The sequence below is a fragment of the Danio rerio genome, chromosome 22 (assembly GCF_049306965.1).
Source record: "Danio rerio strain Tuebingen ecotype United States chromosome 22, GRCz12tu, whole genome shotgun sequence".
Classification (NCBI taxonomy): Eukaryota; Metazoa; Chordata; class Actinopteri; order Cypriniformes; family Danionidae; genus Danio; species Danio rerio.
Genome location: NC_133197.1, coordinates 33,930,001 through 33,950,000, shown reverse-complemented (window position 1 = coordinate 33,950,000; position 20,000 = coordinate 33,930,001). Strand labels below are relative to the sequence as shown.

Here is a 20,000-nt window from a genome sequence, read left to right as displayed (position 1 = left end):
CACCAATTTGTAAAGTGCGTAAACATTTAAAGTTTGTAAACATGTAAAGTGTAAAAACTTGTAAAGTTTGTTTACTTGTAAAGTGTGTAAATTTGTAAACTGCGTAAACTTGTAGTGGTAACTTGTCAGTTGTATGAACTTATAAACTTGTAAAGTGTGTAAACGTTTAAAGTGCTTTAACTTGTAAAGTGTATTAACTTGTAAAATAAGTAAATTTGTAAAGTGAGTAAACTTGTAAAGTGTTAACTTGTCGATTGTATGAACATATAAACTTGCAAAATGTGTAAACGTAAAGTTCTTTAACTTGTAAAGTGTGTAAACATGTAAATTGTATTAACTTGTCAATTGTATAAATGTATAAACTTGTAAAGTGCGCAAATTTGTAAAGTGTGTTAATTTGTAAATTGCACAAACTTGTTAACTGTGTTAACTTGTCAATTTTACGAACTTATAAACTTGTAAAGTGTGTAAACTTGTAAAGTGTGTGAATGTGTAAAGTGTGTAAACTTGTAAAGTGTTAACTTGTCAATTCTATAAACTAATAAACTTGTAAAGTGTGTAAACGTGTAAATTGCTTAAACTTTTAAAGTGTTTAAAAGTGTGAATTGCTTTAACTTTCAAAGTGTGTCATCTTGTAAATTGTAAAAACGTACAAACTTGTAAAGTGCTCAAAATTGTAAAGTGCTCAAATTTGTAAAGTGCGTAAACTTGTAGTGCGTGAACTTGTCAATCATATAAATTTATAAACTTGTAAACTCTGCATACTTGTAGTGTATAAATGTGTACATTGCGCAAACTTGTAAAGTTCCTTAATTCGTCAATTAAAATACATTTATAAACTTGTAAAATGTGTAGACTTGTAAAGTGTGTGAACGTATCAATTGTATAAATTTATAATCTTGTAAAATGCATAGACTTCTGAGTACATTGTAAAGTATGTAAACTTGTTAATTTTACAAATGTTTTTAAACTTGTGAGGTGCGCAAATTTGTAAAGTGTGTAAAGTTGTAAAATGTGTGAACTTGTCAATTGTAGAAATTTAACAACTTGTAAAATGCAAAACCTTTCATTGTTTTCATCTGGAAAGATATTTGTGTGTTGCTGATCATCCTGTGTGTATTCAGCAGTGTGTAAGCGTTTGGACCTGCATAGGCTCATAACTAACATGCTCTGCTGGACTAGAGCAGCTTTGAGTTGGTCAATGGTGCGGCCTATTTTAGTTCCTCAGAATAGCAGTGCTCCAACAATGCGCCTCAACACACCTCCATTATAGACTAGCACACACATGAGTCCACAGAGTGGAGCAAATACAGGGCTCAACAATAAGGACTGCCCGGTGGCCCAGGGCCAGCGTGAGAGACACTTGGGACAGTAGACAGGATCATTACTGGCCCGATTGGGACAGTGCTTCCTTGTCACTAAAGTTTCATTTGCCAGCAACTTTTTGTCAATTGCGTGCATTTTAAGTTTGTGTTTTTAAGTCTTTGAATGCTATCTTCTCTGTGATGTCGTAGATACTATATTGCTTTTCGGTTCCTCTTGATGTTTTGAGCATGCTGTTTTTCCCCATAACCTGGTGACAATCAGTACAACGAAGAAACGGAAAGATGGTGAAAACATCACACTATAAGGCTAAAAGAAAATCATCTTGGAAGCAGACATTTACGTGGGAACAAAACGACAAATAAATGAAGTGATGTTTTGCAGTTTGCCATCAGCTTGGCAAGTCAGCCACCTTTTGTTAAATAATTTCGAACTGCAATGAAACCCCTCCACATTTGCCATACTCCTCTTTTTGTTTGCATAACACTTAGAATTTTGCTCATTAACCAATTATTAACTTTTTTAAATATTGAAATGCTAGATTCACAGACGTTATTTTTGACACGTCATTTAATATATGTGGCTAAAAAAAGCTATTAACTTCTCTTCTTTTTTTTGGTGGGGCCAGTAAAAATTAGCAAAAATCTAAACCACTGGCCCGGTCAGATCAGTAGAAAAAATTTTTAGCGTTGAACCCTGAAATGGATTTATTATATAAACAATGTAGAGCAAAACCTGAAAATTACTGTTGCGCTGTTCCGAAAATAGCAACAAATCACGCCAAACACGTCTTGCGCCTTTTTGTGCCGGGTGTATGATGAGGTCTATAAAGTGCACAAACTTGTAAAGTGTGTTTACTTGTTAATTTGATTAATTTATAAACTTGTAAAGTGTGTTAACTAGTAAAGTCCGTTACCATGTAAAGTCTGTTACCTTGTAAACTGTGTTTACTTGTAAAGTTGGTCATGGTTTTACTTTGCGCCGTCTCTTTCAGTGTTAGCGCTGCTAACTTGCAAGCTTCAGGTTTTACAAGTTCAAGCTTTTAAGATTTCAGTGCAAGGCGCAATAGAAACTCAATGCTTGGGCACATTCAATAACAAAAAGAGATTTGTGTGTGTGTGTGTGTTACAGTATAAACCCAATCAAACAGAAAACCGTGACCACTGAATCAATACAAACCGCACTGAAAATTTAGTGAGCCATACCACCCGTACACACATCCTATAGATCTACACATTTCTCAAATGTTGTACCACGGACCCTCAAACAGTACACAAGTTCAAACTAGGCCACAGTTTAACCACAGTACAGCAGAACAACCCAGTTTCTAGAGGGGTATTTGCTCATGCATTACAGAGCAGCAGTCCAGTGAAGATGAAAGAGGATAAAACTCACCACATAGAGCTGCTTCCAGAGGACTGACCACTCCTGCAGAGTTGAGGTGACCTCTGTAATGATGGGGTCTTCCAGAGGGACCACCGTCTCATACTGCCTGCACAGAAACAACACATAATCACCAGAGGTTAGCATGACTGTATCCCAAAACAATCTTTGATTAGTCAGACATCAGATACAGTATGTTGCTTTCATTCTTGACTAGTGTGTGCAGTACACTACAGTTAAAGTATGTCAGTGAGGATGGCTAATTAAGCAAGCTGTCATATTTTATACGCTATGCTCAGGTGAGTGGGTTTGACAAACCACCTGTAGAAAACACACCTTAATCTCGATATGTGACACACTTTCTTAAAATCAGTACACGTTAGAGGTGTGAACCTACACTGGTCTCACGGTTCGGTTTGGTTATGATAATTATGCCATCGATTTGATTCAATTCGATATCTCGGTGCTTCAAGTTGCATTGACGATGCTTTCCAAAAACAATCTGATATTTTAATTCACAGCACAACAGTTTTTGTATTAAAGAGCCCATATTATGGGTTTTTGAAAATGCCCTTCCATGTAGTGTGTAACACAGCTCTAAGTGAAGTGAAGTATCCAGCTAAGGCTTAAATCTGTAAGTGTATAGTGTTTAAAACTGTTGATTCATCTATAAAAGAGTCGACTCATAGTGCTTCAAATGAGTCGCCTTGATAATGAGTCATTAGATGTTTCGCCATGACGTACTAACAAAACCAAGTTATTCCCGTGCACGCGCAAACCCGGGAGATTTGAAACCTGCGGCCCCGCCCTCTAACACAGAAACCCACACACACACACCCACAAAACACACACACACACAAACATGCCGGTCAATTGAAGTCACACTGCAGATGGATATTGAGTCTCTACCCAAAGATGAAACCTCAGCATTATAGCCAAGCCTTGAACAGTTGGAAACTACTGGAAACTTCTGGAAACTACGTGCTACAAAGAATACTCCATCGGCGTTTGTTAAAGGAAGGATCAGTAAAGAGTAACTTAATGATGGACATGTCAGGATGGGTTTCTTCCTCCATTTCTCAAGTGTAAGTATGTGCGATTAAAGTTGTTGCCTCGTTTACTCTAGCTTGCAAATGTATTTAGTTGTGATTTGTTAATTGTAACCACGTGCACTGTATCAGCTTAACGCGCTATCTTCTCATATCGCGTGCAAAGCCACGTTAAAAACGCGACCTGTGCTGCTTTGTTTACGTTCGGTGGAGGAGGGTAATGTGTGTGTGTGTGCGTGTATGTGCGTCCGGAGGTGTGTGTGTGTGTGTTTGTGCGTGCGCCTTGTCGTCAGGAGGAGGGTTATGTGTGTGTGTGTGTGTGTGTGTGTGTGTGTTTGTGTGTGTGTGTGTGTGTGTGAGCGCGTGTGCGTGTGCGTGTGCGTTGTCGTTTGGAGGAGGGTTATGTGCGTGTGTGTTTGTGCACGCAAGGACGAGGGCAATGTGTGTGTGTGTGTGTGTGTCTGTGAAAAAAGCAGAGTGAGACAAGCTAGGAGATCTCCTCAACAGTTTTTGGAGTTTTTGCTCAATAAAATAGTCAGTCGTCTGTATTTTCAAGTCCATCGACTGTATTTACATTGACCCACTGGCGGCTAAAATCCACGCCTACACTATCGAGCGTGTATGAGCTGTGACTACTTCTATATTGCTGATTAGCTGTTGTGCATTTCACTCTCTCACTGAAGGCAGTCGCCCAATCGCAACAGACTGTCATCGGTCCATTCAGCACAGGTTGAAGGAGGGGTTTGGGAACAAATGAATCACTGGACGATTCATATGGGAGTCGCTGGGATAATTAGGTAAAAATAAATGCAGATTATGAGACCATGAAAGTGTTTTTTGATCTTGCATGCATATTACACTGTTGCTAGAGACCCTTACAACCAAAATATGACCCTATTTCATGTATAATATGGGCTCTATCTTCAAATATATTTCTATTGTATTTGTAATACAATTTTGTCCTTTAATACAAGCAGTCAGATATATGAACTGTACATTTAAAAACTCACGTACGCACAGCACAACATGAGCATTTATAGCAAATAAACAAATATAAATATCCCCTTCGCCTTCTGAGTCCTGTCGAGCGAGCTGTTAAATCCCTGTGATTGGTCACATGCTTAACAGAAAGGACTGTTGCAGCAATCACAGTTGATCCGTAATAGATGGGGGAGGAGAAAACTAGCTCTGCAGACATGTCATGTCTGGATCCACAAATATTACTGTAACAGCCGGGAGGAGAGGAAATATTAGCAGCAGGTCAAAGGTCGAGGGAGAGAAACAGAAATGGAGTTTACTTTCATTTTCTCACTACGCTGTAAAAAAATCGGCTGTGATTTCAACCGTAAACTGTTAAAATGCTACAGTAAAAAAACCCATAACCTGGTCAACAGTATGATTGTTAATATATACGGCGAATAACCGTAAAATGAATTTCCCAGAATTCCCTGATGGCACATAACTTTTTATGCTTTTTGTTGACATTATTATGGATCTTTTTAGTTGTTTCCCTATCAGTTATGTACATTAGAGATTTATGTTACATCTAATGTTAATAAACAATGTTGATTGATACAATAAATCGTAATATTTTGGTAAATAAATTAGAAAGGTATGGTATTAGAAGAGTAGCCTTGAACTTGATAAGCAGTTATTTAAAAACTAGGTGACAGTTCGTGGAAATTGTCAACCTTAAATCATCATATCTAAATGTTAAAAGGGGCATACCACAAGGATCAGTTTTAGGTCCAATATTGTTTATAATTTACATTAATAATGTGTAAGATTTCAGAGTTAAGTTTATTTTATTTGAAGATATGAGTATTTTGTGAGAAAAACAGAAATTAATAAATTGAAATCATGGGTTGACGTAAACAAATTGTCATTAAATATAAGTAAAACAAAGGTTGTGTTATTTGGGAAATTAAAAAGTAGTCAAAATATAGATTTACATATTGACAATGAATTTATAGAAAAAGAGCCTATGCAATGAAGTTTCTTTGTTGTTTTATTGGATCGTAAAATTAGTTGGAAACAACAAATAAATAACGTAATATCAAAATTAGTAAAAACTGTAGCAATAGTGTATAAAGCAAGATTTATCCTGGACAATAAATCAATGTATATATTTTATAACACACCTATGTTGCCATACATGAGTTATTGAGTTGAAATTTGGGGAAATACAAATAAATCAAATTTACGAAACTTAAGTACAATGCAGAAAAAAGTAATCAGACTGATAGAAGGTGTGGGGTATTTGAAGCATTCAAATTCTTTTATTTTTTTAATTAAAGATTCTCAAGTTTAATAATTTGGTTTAATAAAAAAACAGCACAATTTATGTCTAAAGCTAGGAATAAATTACTTCCAAAATGTATAAAAAAAAATAAAAAAAAAGTTTTTTGAAGAAAGACAAGGGGGATATAATCTGAGAGAAAACCTGAATTTTAGGAGGTTGAAAACAAGGACAACTTTAAAAAGTTTGTGTATGTCTGTCTGTGGTGTGAAATTACAGAACAATCTAAGATCAGACTCTCAAACAATGTCAGCATAATAATCAGTTTAAAAAGTTGTATAAATATATATTATTAATGGAATATAATGATAAAGGTGATTGAAAAAGGATAAAATGAGAAAGGTATGATGAAACTTAATTAAATTAATGCTATTTGCAGTACTATGTATTTTTAATGCATATGGATCTAAACATATAATATGTCAAAGATGCCAAAAGGATAAAATATGTCTCATGTAAAAAAAAAGAGATGAGTAAAAGAAGAAATGTTGAATTAATTGACGAATGAAGTATGTGGTAATGGGATGGGAAAATAATAAGCTTGTGCTTCATCCCACTCCATTTTCGACCATGTTGAAATGTATTTTTGGTTAACAATATTTTATGTATACGAAAATAAATAAATAAATCAAATAAAATCAAAATGAAATAAAAAAAATAAACAATGTTTTTTTCATGACTTTAATTTTGTTCATGTTACCATACTGCTGTTTTCTAAACACTGCCAGCAGGAAAAGTTCTATGTGATGAGCATTGGTTCATTATGTAACTTTCTTATGACCGCCTGCATATGGTTGTGTTAACGTGTCTATCTGTGTAATTAAAGGTGTGTAAATGTTGGTAATTCAAAATACAAACATATTACGTCTATAAATAATGAAATACGGTAGTGTACTGTAAAAATTTGAAATTATATTTACGGTTTGTACCGTATTTTTAACAGTATAATACTGGCAAACACAGCTGCTGTTTTTTACCGTAAATTTTATGGATTTACTTTTTACCATATGTTCACACCAAAAGCGGTGAGAGCGTCAAAGTAGCCGGAAGTCATTCGTTTTCAATGTGAGCCAGCGGCGAGGAGCAGCGCAGCGTGTCTTTGCCAGCGTGGGCGTCGAGGAGAGTTGAAATCAAGTCAACTTTATGGTAATGAGCTATGACACGGTTCGGCGGCAAGCAATAAGAATGAAGACGTCCACCGCTTGATAGGAGTTCAGATAACACGGACCTGTGAACTTTGTTTTTGACCACAGTTGTTCCCAAGGGTTTGATTATTGCGGTCGCCAGATTTCCAATTATTTACAATGTTTTCCTGCAGGAACATGCATTAAATAAGTTACTGGCGAGTTACTGATGTTCATTAATGTTATATAAATTTATCTTAAAAAAGCGGGAACCTCACGCGACGTGACAGTACAAAACAGTACTGCTGCTTCAGGATATTTCAGACATATGGACACATATTGGATGAATAGAGCAAAGCCACACCACACGCAACTTGATCTTCCATTGTTGTATGAATTTAATAAGAAGTGCGCAACATTTGCACGCTAGAAACATGTCTTATGCAGGAATGTAACTGATATGCTGCAACGACTCCTTTAAATACGAGATCAATGTAGCAGGTTTTGACGCTCTCTCCGCCGGAGCTGAAAGCAGTCAGCGTTGTCGCCAGGGCGGCCAGAGCGACCTTGGACGCTCTCGCCGCTTTCGGTCTGAACGTACAGTTACAGTGTAGCTGTGAAATAGGGGCTCCTGCTGTATGTTCAGAGTCAGAGACAGACTGGAAATGCACAAGCAGTCAATTGTGCACAGTTGTGTTTTAATTACTCGCGCTCGCCTCCCTCGACATAGTAGGCTACCACAATATAGCGCATATGAAATCAGGATTTGAGCCGAACATCAGATAAAATAAATGCAGACTTGATGAGCAGAATCAGCTTCTTTAAAAAAACATTCAAATCTTTCTCATCTGTAGTCAACATCTGAAGAGAATGAGAGATCAGTGAACACAACTATCATCATGAAGTCATTTGCTGAAATTCATCTTCCTGCAGTCTCCATTAATCTCTGTCCTCGCTGTCCTTCCTCCGTCCTTCTCCTGTCTTCTGCTTCATCATCACATGTGTCCAAACTCACAGCTTTATGAATTCTGATGAGGCGCTGTGATGTGATGCCGGAGAAACGCAGAGCTTCACTATAGCCAGCACCACAGACACACATTCACATGTCAAACACATCCTCACAGCTGATTTACATAACACACCAAGCACAACTCTGCCCCTAACAGCCTAAAATGCAGCACAATACACTTGATATAATATGTACAGTTGTTTTGTGAGTATTTTGATTTATGTGTACTCCAAAAATGTACAAGTGTTTAATCTTAGTGTCGAATTTTCTAAACTTTGTACTAAAAATATCAAAAGTACTATGCTTGGGCGGTATTACGGTATTATGGTATACCGCGGGATCTAAAAATAGCATTGGTGTCAGTTTCAATACCGTTATACCGTCATAAAATATTCAATATCCTTTATTTATTGCCTACAAAAACGTATGTGTGATTGTCATCACGTGACAGTGTGGAGGAGAGAGGGAGAGGGAGGGGGAGAGAGGGATAAGGAGAGGGGGAGAGGGAGAGGTGACGTGACGAGTCGTGCTTCAAAGTGTCCTGCAGTTTGGCAGTATTTACGGTTTCGACTGAACAGAAGGGAAACGTGGTTAATATGAACGAGAGGTTTGCATTAGAGCTTTGCCCGAACCCGGCGAGACCCGAAAAAATCCAAATCCCTGCATTAAAATCCATCCCTGCAAAGGTGAAACAAATGATGACGAAGTAGTAAAAAAAGCTAATTTTGCGTTTGACGCAGAAGTATAAATCAGCCTTTACATAAACACACACATCTCTCCCGCGATTTATTCAGAAATTTACTCCCACACCGTAAGAAGCTCTGTGATTGGTCGGCTTGGTAGCGCTGACGAGTCTGGGCGGGGCAGAGAGCCACGCGAATGGCGCGAGCGATTGTTTACAAGTGTGAAGTACCGTGAAGGAGCTCCGGATGGAAAGTTTTGTTTTGTGTTTACCTCATAGTTAAAGTTGTTGCACGTCCGAGCAATGAGCGAGTTTGAGTCACTTGTACAACCAGGAAGTGTTCAGGAAAAGGAAAACAGAAGCGAAGAAACTCAACACAGAGGAGCATTAACACCTCACTGCCAACTAGCGTTTCGGAAGTGTTAATGCAGACCAACAGAGACAGCGTGCAGAAGTATAAACGCACATCCACGCGCGTTGCATGAGCCGTGGGTTACGCCGGTCACCTGACGCAGAAGTATAAATCAGGCTTAAGAGAGAGAGAGATGCTGTGCGTCGCTGTGCATGCGCCTCTCTCTCTCTCTCTCTCTCTCTCTCTTTCTGACCGCGAGCCTAAGGTCGCATAAAAGGTATTCAGTTTCTGAATGGTTTGGGCTCAAGCCAACAGTTTGGTGACGCTGTCTGAGCCTTACGTCATTTTTTTAAAATTACGCCGGTAAAACCGGATACCGGGGTAAAATATAGAGGCAGTTTGACGGTATCAAAATTTGGATACCGCCCAAGCCTTAAAAGTACACTGTAAAAAATAACTGTAAATTAGCATGCGTGATTGATCTATCTTCCAACAACTTTTAGGCCCAATCCCAATTCTATTTTTGTACCCCTACCCCTTCCCCTTAGCACTTGCAACCGAGGGTTAAGGGGAAGGGCTTCAAAATTTACCCCTTACCGTACGTTCACACCGAAAGCGGCGAGAGCGTCCAAGGTCGCGCTGGCCGCCCTGGCGACAACGCTGTCTGCCTTCAGCTCCGGCGGCGAGAGCGTCAAAACTCGCTACATTGATCTCGTATTTAAAGGAGTCGTTGCAGCATATCAGTTACATTCCTGCATAAGACATGTTTCTAGCGTGCAAATGTTGCGCACTTCTTATCAAATTCATATAACAATGGAAGATCAAGTTGCGTGTGGTGTGGCTTTGCTCTATTCATCCAATATGTGTCCATATGTCTGATATCCTGAAGCAGCAGTACTGTTTTGTACTGTCACGTCGCGTGAGATTCCCGCTTTTTTAAGATAAATTTATATAACATTAATGAACATCAGTAACTCGCCAGTAACTTATTTAATGCATGTTCCTGTAGGAAAACATTGTAAATAATTGGAAATCCGGCGACCGCAATAATCAAACCCTTGGGAACAACTGTGGTCAGAAACAAAGTTCACAGGTCTGTGTTCTCTGAACTGCTATCAAGCGGTGGACGTCTTCATTCTGATTGCTTGCCGCCGAACCGCGTCATAGCTCATTACCATAAAGTTGACTTAATTTCAACTCTCCTCGACGCTCACGCTGGCGAAGACACGCCGCGCTGTTCCTCGCCGCTTATCGATCTCATTGAAATTGAATGACTTACGGCTACTTTGCCGCTCTCGCCGCTTTCGGTGTGAATGTACGGTAAGAATTGGGACAGCACTACAGTACCTGCACACGTCGTCATATGTCATCCCGATCTCTTGCTTCATATGAGTTCAGACGATGGCGACTACTGTAGTGATTCCGGTTGTGTTATTATTTGGTATTTATCTTCAGGAAATCACTGAAGCCATGTATTATGTTATCATACCGATCTAATGTGGCAATAAGATTGTAACTTTACTGTGCATTAACACAGTGGACATATTCATTAATGTGAACACACCAAAAACAACATTAACATTATAGCAGACACTGTGAAAAGCCTATTTCCAGCCACTAGACTTGTCTGTGTGTCTTTAAGACTTGAACACGACCCCTGGGATCTACTTTAGCATGATTCCTGCACGCTATAAAGCCGTGTGTTTGCATGCGCGCGAGTGTTGTGGGAGACTCTGAAGTTCTGCGTGCGGTGCCAACACCTGTGACAAAGCAGGAAAACATCAGAAGCGAAGACAAACAGAAGAAGCTGTCGATGGCAGTCCCTGATGTGCTGCTTTCAGAAGTCACTTCCCTCAGGGAGAGACAGACCCCAGATTCTCTGTTCGCTTTCATGCTCACTGTTTCCCCTTCTCTCTCATTTTTTTTTTAATACCGCACACGTGCAAACACACGCAAGCTACATCTATATTAATCAGGATACACTGAAAGAAGCAGTGTTCTGGTTTCAGGATTGTTCTTCATCCACATCCACACTTTCTAGAAGCTTCTCGTCATGCTTAAAATGCAAAATCTACAGTATGAGCTCTCAGAGATGATAGGAAGAAACCAGCTACAATAAAGTTATGATTATACTTTAATATTGAAATACCTCATTAAGATGTATCAAAATCTCATAAAAATGGAAAGAGAAGCACAAGGTTTAAACATTGTAAAGTATTTAGCCTTTTCAAGAATATATATATATATATATATATATATATATATATATATATATATATATATATATATATATATACAGTTGAAGTCAGAATTATTAGCCCCCCTGAATTATTAGCGCGCCTGTTTATTGTTTTCACGAATTTCTGTTTAATGGAGGGAAGATTGTTTCAGCACATTTCTAAGCATAATAGTTTTAAAAACGTATTTCTAATAACCGATTTATTTTATCTTTGACATGATGACAGTAAATAATATTTTACTTGATATTCTTCAAAACACTTCTATACAGCTTAACGTGACATTTAAAGGCTTAACTAAGTTAATAAGGTGAACTAGGCAGGTTAGGGTAATTAGATAAGTTATTGTATAACGATGGTTTGTTCTGTAGACTATCAAAAAAATAATTTAGCTTAAAGGGGCTAATAATTTTGTCCCAAAAATGGGTATAAAAAAATTAATAACTGCTTTTATTCTAGCTAAAATAAAACAAATAAGACTTTCTCCAGAAGAAAAAAATATTATCAGACATGCTGTAAAAATTTCCTTGCTCATTTAAGAAATATTTTTAAAAATCAAATCAAATCAAAAGGGGGCTAATAATTCTGAATTCAACTGTATAATATATATATATATATATATATATTAGCCCCCTTGTTTATTCCCCCCCCCCAATTTTCTGTTTAACGGAGAGATTTCTTCTACACATTTCTAATCATAATACTTTTAATAACTCATTTTAAAAGCACATTTTATCAGACTAAATATTCTTTAAGACACTAGTATTTAGCTTTAAGTGACATTTAAAGGCTTAACTAGGTTAATTAGGTTAACTAGGCAGGTTAGGGTAATTAGGCAAGTTATTGTATAACAATGGTTTGTTCTGTAGACCTTTGAAAAAATATATAGCTCAAAGGGGCTAATAATATTGAACTTGAAATGGGTTAAAAACAATTAAAAACCGCTTTTATTCTAACCGGAAAAAAACAAACAAATAAGACTTTCTCCAGATGAAAAAATATTATCAGAAATACTGTGAACATTTCCTTGCTCTGTTAAACATAGTTTGGGAAATATTCAAAAAAGAAAAAAAATCAAAGGGGGGCTAATAATTCTTACTTTTAATCTATTTTATGGCGACAAGTTCATTATTTCCAATTTCCTGTGCGTTTTCCAGACGCACCTTGTGGAAAAAATCTCACATTTTCAGAATGCCACAAGCACACCCCATCATGTCACTATAACTAACCTATCAGCTTCATACTTTGTATGGAATATACACATTTCAATAATAACAGTAGACTAATTACCTCCAGACAAATGCAGCGCACCCAAACACTTAGGGGGTGTGAACCTCTATTCGGTTCAATTCGATTTCTTGATGCATCATGGTGCATCATCGATGCTTTCATACACAATTTGATATTTTACTTAGCAAACAATAATTATTTTGTTAAAGTTTATAATTTATTATAAAATTATAAATTATATATATATATTTTTTTAAGTTTTTTGAAACTCTAATAAATTCAAGTCTAATACATTGAGAACTTTTAAACAAATATTATGGTAAGGAAAATGACTAAACCAGTATGGTAAATTATAGGGATGTAACAATATTGTAAATACCGTCATACGGCAATAGTAATTTTTTTCAATATTACCGTAGGCGCATGACTCAATAAATCTATATTTCTGAGAAATGTGTGCTTAGGCGAATGAGGCGAATGAGCGGGAACTACAATTCCCATCAGCCTAGGCGTGGCCATCATCCTTTGCAGTCTGTTGTCACTACAGATCCAATAATGCGGAAATGGAGTGTGTTGCTAGTAGCGGGGAAGAAAAAGAGCTGGAAATTATGGAACCTAAAGCAGGTTTTAAATCGGATGTGTGGAAGCATTTCGGTTTCTCTCTAAAAAGATACGAAAAAGGAGAAAAGGTGACAAAGAAAAAAACAGTATGCAGGCACAGGCAGACTGTGGTGAAATAATAATAAGACTGTGGTGAAATAATAAAATAAGTCAGGGAATACGACTAAAAACAGTCATGGGGACTGTAGAACACAGCACACTTGTTAGATTAAAGCAGACATTGACTTGTACCGCAAAGAGACCTTTATCTCACTCATGGTTTGTCCTCTCAAGTGGTGGAAAGACAATGCACAACGTTACCCACTGCTGTCAACCTTGGCTAAATCATATCTCTCTGTCCCAGAAACCTCAGTCCCAAATGAGAGGGTTTTTTTCTGTTGCAGGGGACATTGTAAATGCCCAGAGATCCCAGCTTTTACCAGATTATAGTTATATGATAATTTTCCTAAAAAACCCATCTCTATCTAAGTGAGTGACTGATTAAATGTTGAATGCGATGAGTTTTCAACAATACTAAATTAAAACTGAAATTGAAAATTTTTTATATGGTTTAATAGTTTTTTGTTATTAAAATTGAAAAATTGAAGTTCCTGTTTCCAAACTTACAGATAGATGGCTAATTTGTATGTCATTGATATGTTCAGTGCTAAGGTAAATAAACACTTTTGGCACTTTTTTCGAGTCTTTTCATTGGTTTTGTTTTTCCTGTAAATTATTCAATAAATACCGTACCGTGCCATTCATACCGAGGTATTATCGTACCGTGAAATTCTGATATCGTTACATCCCTAGTAAATAGCGTTACCACTGCGTTGACACTTTTGAATAAAAAGTATTTTGAAGAAGATTGTTGGTGATGGGATGGGTGTTGCCAGATTGAGCAGCAATACACGAACAAAGGAAAATTAAGACCTGCAACACAATATTTCTGTAAATTTAGGACTTGGGTGATGCGGTGGCGCAGTAGGTAGTGCTGTTAACTCACAGCAAGAAGTTTGCTGGCTTGAGCCTCGGCTGGGTCAGTTGGCGTTTCTGTATGAAGTTTGCATGTTCTCCCAGCATTCGCGTGGGTTTCCTCCAGGTGTTCCGGTTTCCCCCACAAAGACATGTGGTAGAATTGGGTAGGCTAAATTGTCCATAGTGTATGAGTGTAAATGAGTGTGTATGTTTCCCAGAGATGGGTTGCAGCTGGAAGGGCATGCGCTGCGTAACACATATGCTGGATAAGATGGCGGTTTATTCAAATGTGTGAACCCTGAATAATAAAGGGACTAAGCCAAAAAGAAAGTGAATTAATTAATTTAGGACTTTTTAAGGCCTTTTGTTTTTGAGATTTTAAGACTCTATAAATACCCTGATGGAAGACAAAGACACGATTAACCATTCACTGCATTTTAAGTGATAAAAGTACTAAACATATTCAGTTTTGTCATGTGTGACAGTGAAAATGCAAGGACACATCAACAACTCAGGTGCACATTGAAACACATTTATAACCTATCAAATTTCTTATATTGTCCATCAAATCCCTTGAATCCCATGAATAATATGCTTCACAACAAGCTCGATAACTTCTGTTGCCCAAATTTGATATTTAATGCAAAAAGGCGAAACCTGAGGCTTTTAGACTCGTGATGAAACTCACAAGACATCATAAGAATCACAGGATCAAAACAAGTGAAAAAGTGAACCGTTCTCTTCCATTCCTCATCCATAACACTGAGAAAAACAATGTGATATAATTCAGAATAAAGTCACTTACCCCCTGTTACTGACGACGGCCTTCTTTAAGTGGACGTAACCAGCCGGGAAGATCCCCTGCGAAATAAAAGGAAAAAACATTACATCTCTGCTTCTGCAATGGTGAGTTTCCATGAGGAGAGCGAGCGAAAATGTGACTGTGCAGAAGATGAATCCCGTGGTCCTGCTGGATGCGGATCATGACATAATCTCCACTGGTTGGGTCTCATAGTGCTGCAGGCTGAGTTTAAGCTGGGGAAGTTCCTGGCTCTTTGACTGGATGTGCTGAAGTGGAGCTGCGCTGCTCTGACTGCTCATACTGGCCTCAGATCAGCGTCAAGAGTCTAGTTGAAGTGAGGACACTTGAATATTAACCCCCACAGAGTTCACAAAACTATCATTGCTTTATGTTCCACTTTATTGTGTTTTCTGCTGCGTTTCATGTTCTGTTTTGTTGTGACTAGATTTTTTGTTTTGCGTTTTATTTATTTGCTCTGTTTTGTTTTGTTTGTTTTTCTGTTTTGTGTTTGTTGTAGTGTTGTCATAATACTGGAATTCACTACCAATTGATACTGAAAGAGTAAGAGGGTAGTGAAAATAAATAATGGCATAGTGACCCTGCTGAAAAATCCAGCTTCAACCAGCCTTGGCTGGTTGGCTGGTTTTAGCTGGTCGACCAGGCTGGTTTTAGAGGGGTTTTGGCCACTTCCAGGCTGGTTTCCAGCCATTTCCAGCCTGGTCTTAGCTGGTCAGGCTGGGAGATGACCAGCTAAAACCAGCTTGACCAGCCTAGGCAAGCTGGGAGTCCAGCTAAAAACCAGCTATATCCAGCTTAAACCAGGCTGGTAAAGCTGGTTTTAGCTGGATTTAGCTGGTCATTTTCCAGCCTGATCCTGTTTCTGTGTCTGTGTGCGCTCTTGTACTCGTGTTTGTGTTTTCGTCTGTCTGCTGCGTGTCATTCCCAGCGTCTCAGTCTAGTTGGTTTCGGTTTTGGTAGGCGCTGGGATGAAGCATGCACGCTGCGTGTGAGTGCACGGTGAGTGTTTTCATTCATCTTGTGCTCATGTCTCGCGTCTGTCAGAGCACGTGGCTATGTGTTTACATTGTAGTCACGTGCTTTTGTCATGTGCTTCAGTGTTGTGCTTGTGTTGTGATGAACATGCGGTTAATGAGTTCTCTCATTGGCTGCATGTTCTTGTCCTGTTTTATGTGAGCATGTCTTGTCTCTGTCATGCGCTCTCCCGTGTATTGTCTAGTCCCACGCCACTTGTTAACCCATTATTAGTTAATTATGTTCATCTGTTGTGTTAATTTACTTTTGTTTTATAATCCCCTCATGTTTTCTGTCCTGTGCCAGTTCGTCGTCGATATTACTCTGTCTTGTTGTTTCCAGTCCTGCTTTGTCCTGCCAGCCCTGTCAAGTTTGTTTTTGCCTTTTTATTCATGTTTTCCCCCTCGGGGTAGTTTTGTTTTGCCTTTTATTTTTATTTGTATTTTATAATAAATCCTTCATTATCTGCAATCGGGTCCTCGCTCCTTTTTCCCCTCACCGACCGTGACACCTAGGTTACCCCTTTTTTCAGATTTATTATGAATCTTTTGTGTCTCCAGAATGTGTCTGTAAAGTTTCAGCTCAAAACATCCATCAGACTTTTTATTACACCCTTTTTAAGATTCTGTTTTATACATTTTTGCACTGGGTGTCAGTTTTACTGTACTGCGCCTTTAAGGCTAGTCTTCCCCGCCCACGGTTTCTACGTGCCTTTCTGCGTGCCTTAATCTCCTCCCTCGGGTGCGTCAGACAACAGACAGACTTAAAGGAAGCAGATCTCACATAGCGTTTGTGAGAAATACTACAGTAAGAACTTTCCCAATGAGCATTTGATGTATTTATTGTGTTAAGTTACACACAATGTCGTTACAAAGTTCACGCGCACAAACACAGATACACACACAAACACAGCGCGGACACGACAAGCACATACACATAGACTGTATGCTGTATGGATATTTGTTATGTTAGTGTACAAAATAAACCTGATTTAACTTCCACAAACCGGGATTGAAGCATCTTCCTTTATAATTGTTCGGACACGCGGCTGTGCTGAAGTACAGCTGAAGTAAATCGCTGTAATTCATTAAAAACATGCACTGATTTAAAATATTTTAAACTTGTAAAACTCACTCTTGATTACATTTGATGATGATTGATGATCCTAGCAAACTGGGCAGACCTTTTATTCCCAGTTGCTTTGCGCTCGTCTTCTCTTGTTGATATGATTATAAATGTGACTACCGGGACATGTTAATACACAGCTGTCAATGAATTTGGTGGGCGGCGGGACCGCACTCCCAAGTTGCGGTCGGTCTGAAAACGCTCCAATTGGTCCACCGTTTTGTGTTGTTTATTAAAAATAAAAATGGACTCGGTGTGTTCATGTCACCCCAATATGACCGCCTATACACTATACCTACACAAATGTCTGTCCAAACAGCTTGAAAAGTAGATTTTTCACCATAGGTGAAATTTAAAGCCACGAGTAAATCTGATAATGATTCTGATCAAACGAGATCTCGAGAAGAAACTGCATGAATGGATCAGCATAGCGGGAGAAAGAAGTAAAGCAAGTTAAGTCAGCCAGAAAACATGACAGAGGAGCTAACGGTGGACTCTTCTTTAAGGCTAGACAAAGTGAGTCCTTTCGCTATTATTTGTTCACTGGACACATAATGAATAGTAAAACAATTTGTGTTTGTAGCTTTTAAAGGTTCTAGTGTTCAAAATGAATAAGATGTCAAATAATTAGTTCACTTCAGGTATCAAACTCCTGATAATATACCACCCTCCCTCCATTTTCAAGAATTTCTTTCTGTAGTCAAAAAGAAAAAAAATGTTTTAAGGAAAGCATGTACAGCATGCATTTGTCCATGTAATGAACTTCTATAGCACTCAACTTTCAAATGTAAATAAAAGAATTAGAGGCAGCACGGTGGCACGGTGTGTGCGTTCACCTCACAGCAAGAAGGTCGCTGGTTCGAGCATCGACTGGGTCAGTTGGTGTTTCTGTGTGGAGTTTTCTTGTTCTTCCCGTGTTGGCGTGGGTTTCCTCCTGTTACCCCCACAAGTACAAAGATGTGGTATAGGTGAATTGGGTAAACTAAATTGCCCATAGTGTGTGAGTGTGTGTATGGATATTTCCCAGTGATGGGTTGCAGCTGAAAGGGCATCTGCTGGTTAAAACATACGCTGGATAGGTTTATATTGCGGTGGCAACCTCAGATTAATAAAGGGACTACGCCAAAAAGAGAATGAATGAATGAGTGGATGAATAAAATAATTAGTCTTCAATCTTTCATTCTCTCCAACAAAAAAAGTAGTAAGAATCTTATTTCAAGAGTTCACACTTAGCTCATGATTTATACATAGCTTGTTTGGCATGCTGTCCCGGGAGAGAGCCCTGAGCTCAAGGGATCCTCGAGCCCAGGGCTCCCCCCCCCCTTTTGCAGGGCGAGTGGAGATTGAGCTCAGGTCTATCTCAAACTCCCCCGCTGCTGAGGCCAAGGCGAACTTCCTGAGAGTAAGACATTATAAAAAAGGTTTAGGCTTGTTTTATTTATAATACAGAGCACATTTGGATGGTGGGTGGAAACCGGGGAACCCGGGGGAAACCCACGCGGACACAGGGAGAACATGCAAACTCCACACAGAAATACCAGATGGCTCAGCGAGGACCCAACACCATTGGTATTCTTGCTGTGAGGCAACAGTGCTAGTCACTGGGCCATTGTGCCGCCCATTCTGGATAAAGGACGAAGAAGGGAAGGAGGGGGGTTTCTTCCAGACGAAGATAGTTGTAGAAAGGAAATGAGGATATATATAGTGATTTGGGATCCTTTGATTGGAGGATCATAATTAGCTAATGTGGACCAGCTGGGTCAATCATGAGCACATGCTCCTCTCGAAATTAGTTTAAAATTAAACTTCACTTGTCTGCTGGGATCATTTAGAGCAGGGGTGCTCAACCCTGTTCCTGGAGATGTACCTTCCTACAGAGTTTAGCTCCAACCCCGATCAAACACACCTGAACCAATTAATTAGGACCTGAACAGCACTTGATAATTACAAACAGGTGTGTTTGATAAGGGTTGCGACTGAAATCTGCAGGAAGGTAGATCTCCAGGAACAGGGTTGAGCACCCCTGATTTAGAGTCATTTGAATCTGAACTGGAAACCCCATTCTGGAAGTACAAACCACTGGGCCCCATAGCAGTCCACTATATTGAACAAACAATAATTTCATAGTTTATTTTCAACTGATCAAAGAAAGAAACGAACATCTTGGATGACAGGAGGGTGAGTAAATAATCTGTGCACTTTCATTTTGGAAATGAACGAATCCTTTAATGGGCTAAATTGTGTAATTAAATCACACACGTTGCTTTAGAGGAATAAAACCCAGTTTAGCGCAAAGAAAAACACGTGACACAAACATCTGAGCTGAAAGATCCAGATGGTGGAGTTTGTTGCCATCCACAGTTGTTTTCTAATTGTCTTTGCTGTTCACTTTTCAGAGGTCAGATTAATTAGTAATTGAGGACACCAAATGCTCCGGAACAAACCTCCATCTGCTGGAGGAAGCTTTTTCAGTGCACATGAATGACAAACCAGCATATGTTAGCATTCATGAGAAGAGCGGTCAGTCGCTAATCACCTCCTCCAGTATTACATAAAGACCTCCTGTTGATGGAGGAGAGGTTTTTCTTCTTCTTCATGTTGATTGTTGAGGAACGATTAGAAATGTTTGAAACAATTAGATCTTTTTCAATAACTGGTACAGTTCTTTTCCAGGCAAACACATGACAAAACAAAGAAAGAAAAGAAGGAATGAGGGAATGAACCAAGGAATGAATGAAGTAAGAAGGGAACGAAGAAAGGAAGGAAAAAAAATAA

The 20,000-nt window shown here is 38.6% G+C and overlaps 1 protein-coding gene across 50 annotated transcripts in view; it reads right to left on the bottom strand.

The window, feature by feature from the left end:
• dock3 (dedicator of cytokinesis 3) overlaps positions 1 to 20,000 on the bottom strand; it is a 397,524-nt gene that overhangs the window by 215,686 nt on the left and 161,838 nt on the right. For all 50 annotated transcript variants that reach the window (XR_012397895.1, XR_012397898.1, XM_009296480.5 and 47 more), the window contains exons 4-5: positions 15,072 to 15,127; positions 2,719 to 2,815 (exon numbers count right to left, since the gene is read on the bottom strand). Coding sequence is in view for 48 of the 50 variants with exons in the window: in XM_009296480.5 (XP_009294755.3) it covers positions 2,719 to 2,815; positions 15,072 to 15,127 (153 nt within the window). In the remaining 2 variants the exon portion in view is untranslated. The remainder of the gene's footprint in view (positions 1 to 2,718; positions 2,816 to 15,071; positions 15,128 to 20,000) is intronic.